Source organism: Eupeodes corollae, chromosome 1 (assembly GCF_945859685.1).
Source record: "Eupeodes corollae chromosome 1, idEupCoro1.1, whole genome shotgun sequence".
Classification (NCBI taxonomy): Eukaryota; Metazoa; Arthropoda; class Insecta; order Diptera; family Syrphidae; genus Eupeodes; species Eupeodes corollae.
This window is the reverse complement of record NC_079147.1, coordinates 26085800-26098439: the sequence shown is the minus strand read 5'-3', so window position 1 is coordinate 26098439 and position 12640 is coordinate 26085800. Positions and strand designations below refer to the sequence as shown.

The 12640-nt window shown below is 34.1% G+C and overlaps 1 protein-coding gene across 1 annotated transcript in view; it reads left to right on the top strand.

Moving 5' to 3' along the window:
• Positions 1-232: 232 nt before the first annotated feature.
• Positions 233-12640, top strand: part of LOC129954247 (M-phase inducer phosphatase-like) — a 556280-nt gene continuing 543872 nt past the window's right edge. Inside the window, exons 1-2 of the mRNA XM_056068027.1 lie at positions 233-609; positions 9525-10319. Of these exons, the coding sequence (XP_055924002.1) occupies positions 9911-10319 (409 nt within the window). The 5' untranslated portion in view covers positions 233-609; positions 9525-9910. The remainder of the gene's footprint in view (positions 610-9524; positions 10320-12640) is intronic.

Below are 12640 nucleotides of genomic sequence, written 5' to 3'. Positions count from 1 at the left end.
AGAATACTTTTAGGCAGCACTGTTTTCATGAGTGCAACCTGACAAATTAGTGCAAATTGCAAATGGGGTCATCTGTCAACCGCCTTTTTGTTCCCATTTGATTCACCCGTTCTGCCATATGACTTCCATTTTTCACCTCATCGCTAAAACTTTTCGGCTAACAGCTCATCCCCACATACCCCACCAAAGAATTACGATAAAAATATGACAAGAGAACGAAAATCTATGTCGCCAAAAAAAGCATAGAGGCGGATAAAATATTGCAGTTCTTTTTAATTTTATTTTGTATTAAATTTTCAGTTTTCCAGTTTTTAGTTTTATTTTAAATAAAAAAGACATAATTAACTAAATACAAATTAAAGTGCACCCAATTTAAATATTTAGTTTGTAATCTAAGTTTTATAAAAGATCTTTTAGTTCGTATAAAATAATATTAGCAACTTTATGCCAAGTTTTTTGTTATTGTCAATTGATGGAGGATTCAATTGTTGAATCCACAACGGCAGTTTTTGTTCGAATTCCTAGATTTTTTGTTGTTCAAGGAACAAAGAAAGGACAAAGGAAGACCACAACAAGAACTTTATTTTGAAAGCAAAATACAAAACAATGGTAAAAATTATGAATTAAATAATATTATAGTATAATCTCTGTCAATTATTTTAAATTCTTAAAGAGTCGTCATTTCTACGGATTCAATACGTTAACTTTAAAAGTAAACAATAAATATATTTTTGTTTGTCTGAATTAGAGACAAAATGAAGTCTACAAGACCGTAACCATAACCTAAACTTGTAACAACCTTTAAATTTGGTGGTAGTCACAATTTCTAGAACTTTGATCTCATAAAATATACAAAAATCAAATTTTAAGTAATATTGAAAAACACATTTAATAATGAAACAAATGTACCCTTATTACAATATTTGGAGGTTTAATAAGCAGATCGAAAAGCAACATGGCACAGGCACTGGAGGCGATAGTTTCAATAAAATAATTTTTACTACGTGAAAAGCAAAGAAAGCAGAAGGCCTTGCTTTCGCCTTCACTGCCTTGTTTCTTAGATATTCGTTTCTATAAAACGCCAAATAAAACTAGGGGGACTTCCCCAGGAGTTAAAAACGGGTCTGTAAAATAATTCCCCAAGAAATTGAGCCCCCTCCCCCAAATACAGTAGTTCCTCGATATTGTGAACTAATTAAAACAAGGATTTTAGAGGGATTCACATTATTGGAACTTTTTCAATTCACAGTTTTAACATTTATTGAATAAAAAAATACAAGTAACTGCGAGCACATTTCATTTAAAAAACTAAAAATAAATAATTAGAATCGGTTAAATCAATTCTTCATAAAAAAAACCTGCAATTTTTGATTGTCGAACAACTTGGCTTGACCTTTCCATTACCACTGTTTTTAGTTTCAGCAAACTGAAAATTGTGTCTGCGTCCAGTTCATTTTGATCTGAGTACTCTCAAGCAGCGTATTTGTGCATTGTATTCCTTGGGAGCTTGTTATTTTAGGAGCTGTAGTGACTTCGTCGGTTTAACTCTGCGAAATATCCTGAGTTGGTTCAGGTGCAGTTTCTTCTACGACTACCCAGTCTCTAACTTCTTGTATCGAAATATTTTGTTCTCTATCTGTAATTGCAAGAAGATAATTAATTTCCTGCAACTTTCTTTGAAGCAGAGTTTCGGGCAGTGTCCTTCGTAATTGTAAAAGTGGAATTAAATCTTCTTCCTCTCATTTTTCTTCACGTGGAAGAATACATTTAAAGCACTTAGCGACACAATTTCAGGTATATTACAGCATGTGTCAAGGATAATTTTCTTGTACCACAGCAGTAATGAGTTCACTTTCACTAAGCACAACATTTCGGTCATAGATTGAATCAAACCGGTAACGTTTGGGGGAAGAAACATAACTGTTATGTCTCCATCAGAACTAGGTACCTTTTCTTTTGGAGTGATAAGTTGCATAGTCAAGGAGCAACAGTTCCCTTTTTGGCAAATTATTTTTTCTCAGATAGAGTTTAACCTGGAAAGCGTTAAAAAAAAAACAAAAAAATTGTAGGTGAAAAGTGAACATAGAAATGATTTGCTTAAGACAAAGATTAAATTTAAATAAAGTGCTTACATGTTGGACAAAATTGTCGTTAAACCAATTTTGAAAGATTTCATTGGTCATCAAAGCATTTTTGTTGGATCTATAAATCAACGGAGCCTTGAAACCGGAAAACGCTATGGGTCATTTGGACTTCCTGGTAACTAATGGAGTAAGCTTATGTGTTCCAGTTGCTTTCGTACAGGCCAAAAACGTTATCGTTTCTTTGCTAGTTTTTCTTCCCGGTGCTCTATATTCAGTAGACAAAACGAGAGCTTTACTAGAAAGAATCTTCCAGGATAAGCCGGTTTCATTCGCATAATAAATTTGTTGTGGAGTAAGAGACATTTCTCGTATTGTTGCATATTTGTAATGTTCGAACATCATGCCTTTGCCTTAATATGTGTACCCAACCTTGACTATGGTTTGATTTTCTAAGCGTCTTTCTCTTACCTGGTCCTGATTTAGTTTATTTGCAATAGTCCAGTAGCTTTTTGGAATAAAATTTTATTCCCGTAGTTGTTGACCCGTTGACCATGTAAATCATGTAAATTTTGACACTTATCTCTTATAGACAAAAACCAAAGCGCTTTTTGTGTAGGTGCCATTGCCACATGCACTTACAATTTTATTATACAAACAAACCCAGAGTTAAATTAATAAAACAGAGACCAAGTAAAACACAACTCAAAGAAACTTGATGTCCCGGAACTGATCAATAAATGTAAAATACACACACATAAATCTCCAGCCTGGTTAGGTTAGGTTAGGTTAAAGTGGCTGTTGGTTGGGAGGTCCAACACACTTAGACCAAAGTATGGTCCGTTGTGATACCACATGGATCAATCAGCTTAGCTCGTCAAACTAATTGAGGCTCCGAATGAAGCGTAGGAGAAAAATTATGTCAGAATTTTTTAGATCGCTGGTATCGTTGAAGTAGTAGTCTCCAAGGCAGGGCATGTGCACAGAAGATGAGAGATTGTCTCCTCCTCGTCCATGCAACTCCTACAAAAATCATTTGCAGGGGTTCCAAGTCGAATAGCATGCCTTCCTATCAAACAGTGCCCAGTCAGGACACCAATATTGTAGCTAATGTGCAATCTACTCTGAGAGATTAATTGTTTTGAGCGCCTTGCGCTAAGATTAGGCCAAATTTGTTTAGTCGCTAAACAGGTGGTGGTGTTATTCCACCTGAAGTTTGTTTTCTCTATGGCATCTTGCTTTAGCATGAGTTTACATGTAGCTAAGGGGATACCTATGCTAGCATTGTGAGCCAGCAGAGGCAAAGTTGTTCCGCTTTTTGCAAGTTCGTAAGCTTTGCAATTTCCTGGAATGTCTCTATAGCCCGGTACCCAGAAAAGATGAATGTTGAACTGTATAGCCATCTTTGTAAGAGATGATCGACAATTTAGGGCTGTTAGTGATTTAGTGGAGACAGATTCTAGGGACTTTAACGCAGCTTGGCTATCCGAGAAGATGCTTATATCATTAGTTGATATAACTTTTTCTCTAAGCCATAATAGGAATGATGATAAGCTGATAGGTCTTAGGTCTTTAGGGTTAACGTGGCTGGATTTTCCAGCTTTTGGAATAAAAACGACTTTAACTTGTCTCCAAGACATCAGGAACTATGCCAATTTAGAGCATTCCTTGAAGATGTTTTCTAGGATGGGTATTAGAAAACTTGCATTTTCTTGCAGTCTCCAGCTTGCAGCTGCATTCAACATTTCCGAAGATATGTCTAGACAAATAAAAGTAAGCCGGTAACTTTAAATTGCATACACGAATAAGAAAAAGATAAAAACTTTTAGAAAAGAAATTCACATTATAGAGTCTCTGAAAAATTAGAAGTTTACATTATAGAGATTACAATGTAAATTTTTGGCGATTCACATTTTATAGAAATTCACATTATCGGTAATTCACATAATTGAGAAGCTACTGTATATGAAAAAACTCTCCAAAAATTGTATGGGAATAAGGATTTAACCCTTGCTTTTCTGGGGACTAATTCCATTTTTATTATCGCAGGTACTTCAGCATTCAACTACATCCCCATATTTAATAAGAATAATTTTTAGGACTTTGTTATATACCATAAGGTGTAGTAAGGTTTGTCAACAGAATTATGACTGCGAATAAACAGTGAGTAACCTATGATTGGCATACTGCAACCTACCTGCTTGGACACTAAGATTTGGGATAGGTGCGAGGGTGGTTTATGAACAATTTCGTTTTCATTCCAAGAACCTAGAATTAAAGAAAATGCAATTGTGTGCAAAATTGCATTACCTGTTCGATGTAGGACCGCAGCAAGATTATATAATTTAAACCGCAGATTTTGTTAACCATGTTGCTTCTGCAACTTAAGCCTCTTTGATTGGTGATATTACCATCATAACATCATTTAAGTCACTTGAACATCGTCGAAATGTTTCTTGTCTCACCCTCTTTTACCGTTATTTTAATGGTTTATGCTCTAGAGAAATAGCCAGCTGCATTCCTCCCCTTAAACATTTCAACCGTATTACTCGCGCTTCTAAAAATGCTCATCAATATACCCTTGAGCGCAACTTCGGTCGTACTGTCAAGTACAGAGATTCGTTCTTTAGCCGTACTATGCGAATGTGGAATGCCTTGCCACACTCTGTCTTTCCCAGCATGTAATATTCAGGAATTCAAAACCAATGTGCACCGACATCTTCTTTCAACCCCCTTCTCCCTTTCCTAGTGCTCACACTGTGTCTACATAATTATGGCAATATATCCCTTTGAGTGTGCGCTTATTATAAAAAAAAAGAATTTGCATACAACTAACCTTGCACCTACCCGTAAATCATATACATTATTCCCAGATAGGTGTTGTATAAGGGAAAAGCGTGCCTTTACATTTTCTAAATCGAGATTATTTTCATAATGCTATAAACGCCAATTTTTGGGCTGATTTTATATTTTTGTTGGGGGCTGCGGAACGCATTTAAAATGTCGAGTTCTTTAAGGTTCCATTCCCAAGTGGACTTATAGGTAATAAATACATACATATATCATGACCAAAACGACTAATGAGTTCTATGCGCTTGTTTACTTCAGCTTAAGTCTATATATAAATCATTACAATTTTTGAGTAACGGCTTCTTTTTTTGTTAAGTTATCTGGACCTCCAAAAAAAGCGTAGTTTTCAACCTAGAGTGAAATCGCCTAAGGTGATGGTTGATGTGAATGTGAATTTGTTGATAGTCGTTTTGACTATTTGGCTTAATACCTTTCTCTATAAAGTTGATAGAAATAGTGAGCGTTAAAGAGTCTATCACTTTTTCGAACTATCTCTAAAAACAAGTGCCACAACAAATGATTTCCCGAAAAGAATCCGTAGGAAACTTAAAATCTGCAATTGATTGGTACTTTTTTTCGCAAAAGATGAGAATACAGCTTCTGTTTGCAAGTCCAAGTAGCGACACCCTATTCACTTAGATTTCCGGGGTTGATATTTTAATTTCTGTAAATCGATAAATCAATCTATACCAGAGGTACAAAAGTAATTAATTACCCCATTCGTCGAATGGACAAGGTCGGATCCAGACTTTTAATACTTTACTTTTTTTACTATATAAAATCCATTTTCTTAATATAAAACTCTCGCGGAGGCAGATAAAGACATTTTACTTTAATCATCAACGCGTCAACGTTCACAGTGTCAATGCATAAAACATTGGACAGGTTCTGACAACGTTAGGGAGTCAACGTTGCAGTCAACAACATTCTTCGAACGTAAATTTTGACTAAGGCAGCTGGTTAGTTTTGCAAGTGTCACAAATTTCAAACTTGGAACTTTAATTCACTAATCTCTACTTTCAGTTCATCGTACAAAAACTATTAAAAATTGTATTATCTACAAAACACTCCTCAGGCAAGCCCATAACGAATTGCATTTTATATTGCAAAGAAATATTACTTATTTCTTTTATAATTTGATATAGAACTATTTTACACAACAAAAGATTAAATGGAATTGTGCAGAAAATAGATAAATCGTAGAGCAATAAAGTCCAGCTTTCAGTAAAATGCAAAAACATGATAAAATGTCATTGTGACATATGTTGACTTGACTTGATTTTTTTTGACTAGCTTCCCAGTCAACTTTCAAATAAAGTTGCTTAATTTAATTGACTATCACTACGATCAGTGTTGTTCCAAAATGTGTTGGCGCGTACAGCGAAACGTTTAGTTAATTCTGTCAACGCATTGACGCACAAAACATTGACGATCACACGATTTTAAAAAAATAATGTTTAGTTCAGTCAACGATATTTTTTTCATTTTAGGCTGGAAAAGAATATTTAAATTGGCACAAAATAATTTTATGTTTGTGTAGTTTTAACAATCTTTACGGTAGAATAATGTATACCTAGCTTTTTGTGTTTGTTTAAGTACATTAGGTAAAATACTATCGAAAGGCCTTTAAAATATTAGAGAACACTTGCTTTTCGAGTTGAACTCATGTATACCCCCTTCAATAATTTGAAATGTTAATGAAAGTTGGTTTGAATTTTTAATTATTAATTAGAACCAATAAACGAAAGAAGTAGAAGATATTGATGGTAAAAGGATGGATTTGAAGGTCCTCGAGAGGACCGTAACTTTTTGTTTGATGCATTTGTATTTTTAACTTTAATTCCATCTGATTTAGGGTTTAAAAGCATACATTTGATAGAAGTACCCGAAAGGAAGTTATCCTCAAATATGAGTTTGATCTCAAAACTGATCATGCTTCGATCACTCCTTGTTCACATTCTATTAAAATGCGTCTGATAAAAATTCAATTGAGGGATTTCGGACACAAATGGTTAATCTCTGTCTCGATTCTAATCAATTTATAAATTAGTTATTTGGGCCATGCGGTTTTATTTTAACTATTATTGAGGAACTATTTTTAATTAATAGCTACAAACAATAATGCTTAACATACATTAAGAGGTAGATAGAGCCGTTGAGACGACCGGCTGTCCCAAAAACGAGTCGTCGTGTCCCAATATCATTGAGTCACACATCACATGGTCACAGAAAAGAATCAATTCGTTGACTCAAACAAGTTTGTCAACGTGATCTTCAATGGGGTAGTCAACACGATGTGACATCATTGGGACAGATTGTGAAGATTTCAAATATTTCAGTTTTTATAAGAATTTTTAACGCATTAAATGTGGTCCTATTGTTTTTTCTGTTTAAACAGTAAAATTCTCGTGAAGGCGGCTGAAGAAAATTGTACTTTTATTAAATTAAAAGTTTCAAAAGCTATAGTTTTAGTTATAACATTTTATTAATACACAAACTGTTTAAGTAGTGTGTAGCGATTTTGCGTGTTTGCGAAAGCGGTTTGAACAAAATCAAAAAAAGATATAATTTTTCGTGCCTGCAAAAACATATTTGTGTGGTGTGTATTGAAATTTTGCTCAAACCGATGCCAATTTTCATAGAATTAACATGAACAATTGTTAAAGGCAACACTGGAAGAGTTTCGAATTCATTTAACAAATTGGAATGCCCAAAAATATATGTTTTTTGTACCACTCATTACAACAAATTCTTTTTTTTTTCAAGCTGAACATGCTAAATTACTCATTGCTCCGTGTCCGTAGGTAGGTCTGACACTGTCGCTTGGCTTCTTTGAGTGTAATGCATTTTTGAGTGCCCTTTTAATCAATCGAACACCATTCTCTGCCTGCCCGGTCGTTGCTGGGTGGCCCACTGGTGTGGTAATATGCTTTATACCGTTACCTTTTAAAAAATCTTGAAAAAACTTTGAAATGAATGTTCAACCATTGTCGGTAACAATGGTTTCAGGTAACCCGAATCTACTAAAAATCTGAAGCAAAATGTCTTTAGTATGAATACTCATAATATTTTTACCCATGTCTACACACTCTATCCATTTACTAAATGCGTCAACAATAATTAAACAATTTCGCTCGAAAATCGGGCCCATGAAATCTAAATGGATTCTCTCCCAAACTTTACATGGGCACTCCCAATTAATTAATTTCGTCTTTATTGGGTTATCTATAAGAAACAAGATTCGCAAGATTTAGCAATTTTTTCCAAGTCCTTATTCCAAGGGGGCTACCAACAATATCCTCTAGCTAATCCCTTCATTTTTACTATACCCAGATGTGACCGATGAAGTTCGAACAAAACCTGTTTCCTAAGTGATTCAGGTATTACCAATTTGTAACCCCAAAAAACTCCACCCGCTTCCACCGATTACTCTGGGCTTCTAAGCAAATAAGCTTTTAAACTTTCATCCTCCACATACTTAGGCCATCCTTTTTTTATATATCCTACAACTTTTGTTAACACGCTGTCCTTGCTTGTTTCGGCTACTACGTCCGCAAACATTATTGGCAAGTTACAAACTTCTTGTACATAATTAACGTAAACTTCATCAGCGGCAACCACGAACAAACTTAGCGCCATCCCTCTTCCTCGATCGAATTGAGTATTCGCCGTTGCGCATGGGTATTTTTGAAGCATTTTGGACAGCAAGGAGCTCGAAATGAATGTGATAATTAATGACAAATCAAAGATATACTTGTACTGAAAACAAAATCTGTTTCCACCTCGAAAATCTTACATTTAAAGTACATTTCTATTTGATGTCCTTATTCCCCAAAATTTATTATTTTACTTTTTACGGTGAAAGAACATAAAAATCTTATTTTTCCGAACATGCTTTTTTATTTAATTTGTGCATCACAAACCATCCCTTGTTGAGTAATCACATATTTGACATTGCCAAACACTCTGCTAAGTGCTAAGGTTTTCAACGAAGTTGAAGAAGTTTTTTGTAACCTCCTAAAATCTCAGAATTGGACAAAGAGATGGAAAAAGATAGTCGATTGTTCTCTTGCTGAGTCATTTGCTACCGTTGAACACTTCAGCAAGGGCTCATGCCGATCATTGTTTTAGCGATATTTGTATAAACAATGCTCTAGTGAAATAGCAACGTGAATTTCTCCCTAAAACAATTCAACCGTAATACCCATACCTCTAGGAATGCTCATCAGTTTAGCCTTGAGCACAATTTCTTTTTTTAGCCGCACTACACGAATGTAAAATGTTTTACCAAGCTCTTAACAATGTGCAGACATATTAAACCAATGAACATCGGTTATTCCTTTCTCATCGTATTGTCCTTTCCTAATTTCTCGCACTGTGCTTAGCGTTTAATCGATATAAGTGTATTCGTAACCTCTTGAGTGCCCGCTCAATATATCACAAGCTTCTCAGGATTAACCGTTGCCAATCATACCATTTCATGAATTGATTATTGTTTTTTAGCTTTAATATATTTCTAAACTAAAATATAATACTTTATAAACAATCAAATTTGTCTACTGTATTTTTTTATTTTTCAATTTCTATTTGCAGATAACGTCAATTTTCGTATTTTATAAAAGCGTTTCCAAGTTAAACAAACAATTTATTTTATAAACAATTTTTAACCGATTACACCGAAACTTTTAAACATCGTTGACTTATTTTCCGTCCGTCGTGCGTCGTCGTGTAGTCGTTAGTTTATTGTGCATCTTAAATATATAGCTGCACTTACATTCGTGAAGACGAATAACTTTTTATCAGTTTTTTTTTTTATTGTGCGTGTGTTTCTTTATTTTATTTTAATTTATTTTCAACTTCAATGTCTTAAATATATTTTTTCATTCAAAATTAATTGTCCGCTGCCGCGTCCATATTCTTTATTTTATTTTTATTTCAATTTTGTTGCCAACAAAAAAAATAAATAAAAACTTTTAACAATGAGTGGTGCCATCGCTGTTACCAGTCCCCATATCAACGATAATAACAATCATTCAAATAATGTGCGAAATCATAAACGTATGGCCGAGTATTCAGCCGACTATATGCGGATCTCAAACAACGAAGATGATAATGATGAAGTGGAAGAACAGACCAACTTGGATGATTGTGTTAATAACCCTGTGATGAAACGATTTAAAAATTCCTTAAATCAAAATAATAATTCCGAAACGCCGACACTTATGCGAAAAAATAGACTTATTAATTTGTCAAAAGAGAATTATGGTGGGGCTGTACTGTCACCGGTAACGGAAATTTCTTTAAATTTATCAGATACGTCTTTGGGAACACCGGTGCGTCCGATGATTAGAGAACGTCACAGCGGAAGGAGGAAAATACACGATGAGGGTAAGTTGATTATAGTAGTCTTTGAGATTTAAAATTATAATTTGTAACGGCTAAAAGGAGGAACCGGATGTTCTTATTTCTTGTGCATGTGCATGGACTCCGTATTAGCAAAGACAAGAACCTTAAAAATCTATATTGACACAGTTCCCCTATTCAATTGTAGATGGACATTTTTATAATAGGAAAAGAATTAATTGGTAGAAAGCGTTACAATTTTAAATATGAAAAGTCTGATTTACTCGTAAAATGTATACACTTTATGTTGACTTACTTGCTTAAGGTGATTTATTTATTGAATTTGTTAAACAAACTAACTTTATAACTTAAGACTAATATTACATTTATTCTTAGATTAATAGATTTACAAAGCTTTAAGCAATTTGCAAAAAAAGCTAATCTGGAAGAAAATTTACTTTAAATGTTTTTCTTTTAAAATCATCGATTACAGAATATACCAAAAAGTAATACTTGTTATAAACTCAAATCAATTAATTGAGGGGACTGTTTTTATCATAGTTCGATCTGCTTGATGTAGGTTGTAAAGGAACTTGTCTTCTAATACTTGATCGGCTATAAATAAAGTTTAATTGTTCCAAAATTGATGGTGATATGATTAATTTTATAATAAAGCACAGCTGAATGTACTCTCTGCGTTTGTAAAGCGATTTAAGATTATGAGCGTGAGCCTATGATTGTCCGGTGGAAGTTCGAGCTTATTGGATTATGGGAAGAAATGGAGGCAGAAGCGCATGAATCTTCTTTGAACACCTATACTGTTTATATGGACTGAATAAAAGGGAGCCCATATTATGCAGCCATATTCCAATATTGGTTTAACAAATGTTATATAAAGAAGTTTAAGAATATAAGGGTCGCGAAAATCATGTGAACAAAATTTTTATAAATCCGAGTCTTATTTGCTTTTATAATAATAATTTGTAAATAATGATTTGTAAAATTTAATTTTGATTCAAGAATAATACCTAGGTCAGAGAAAGTAGAAGATTCTAATTGATAATTGAAAGTCAAAACATTTTGTTTGCGTGTAAAACACATTGATTTACATTTGTCTATGTTGAGTAAAAGCTTGTTTATAAGGCACCATTCGCGAAAACTATTTAGATCATCTTATAGGAGTAAACAGTCGTCAAGTGAGCCAATACCTTTGAACATTTTAATGTCATCAGCGTAAATTAAAACAGATGAGTGTTTTATAGTAGAAGTTAAGTCGTTAACGTACAAAATAAACAGTAAAGTTTCTAAGTGGCTACCCTGTGGTACGCCAGAGTTGGTATAAAAATATGATGGCTGCTCATTACTAAAAACTACGCTGTATGATTTATTATATAAGTACGACGAAACCCAACTAACAAATTCATTGTTAAAGCCTTGGATTTAAGTTTGGAAGTTAACATTTTATGGCACAATTTATGTAAGGCCTGGCTGAAGTCTGTGAAGACACAGTCAACTTGTTTCCGTTTTTCAAACGAATCTAAACAAAAAAAACTGAAATGAAAGAGGTTAGTAACTGATCACTTATTTTGAACAAAACCATGTTGACTGTCACTAATTATAGACTTAAAATTAAACGATATGACTTTACAAATAATGGACTGAAATAACTTAGGGATGACGGACAGTTTTGCAATGGGACGATAATTTTTTATTTCATTTTTACTACCCTTTTTATGTATCGGTGTAATGAACGAGCTCTTCACAAATTTTAGGAAAAGTTGAAGATTTGAGCGATTCAATTAAAAGAATATGAAGAGGATAGGATAAATAGGATGCTCATTTTTTCAAAATGTAAGAAGGTACACCATCTGGACCAGGGCTATAACAAACGTCAAGTTCTGAAGATTTGCGAACGATTTCATCTTCAGAGATCCAAAGACTAATTGAATTCAAATGAGGGAAATTTTGTGAGAGGGCCAATGACTCAGGCGTTTGACAGGAGGTAGCTACTTCGGAAGCATCTTTGGAAAAATTTGTAAACATAAGCTTAAGGGAATGCGATAGTTCAGTGTAAAAAAAGTCGCATCCAGTAAATTTCTCCATATGGTGTTGTTTTCTGCATTGGAGAATAAGCCAAAGTCTGCACTAATCGTTTCAGTCAAGTTGTTTCCAGCGTTTTTGGAGCAGTACAAATTCTGCATGGTTATCCTTAACAAACGGAAGAGTTTGGCAGTGGCTCGACTGCTAACAAGTCTCTATACATTTTGTCCCCTTAAATGCTGTGATATGCGGCCTTGAAATCAATGAAAATATGGTAGGTGCCGATTTAATGTTCTTTGATTTTGTTCCAGGATTTGCCTTCAGGG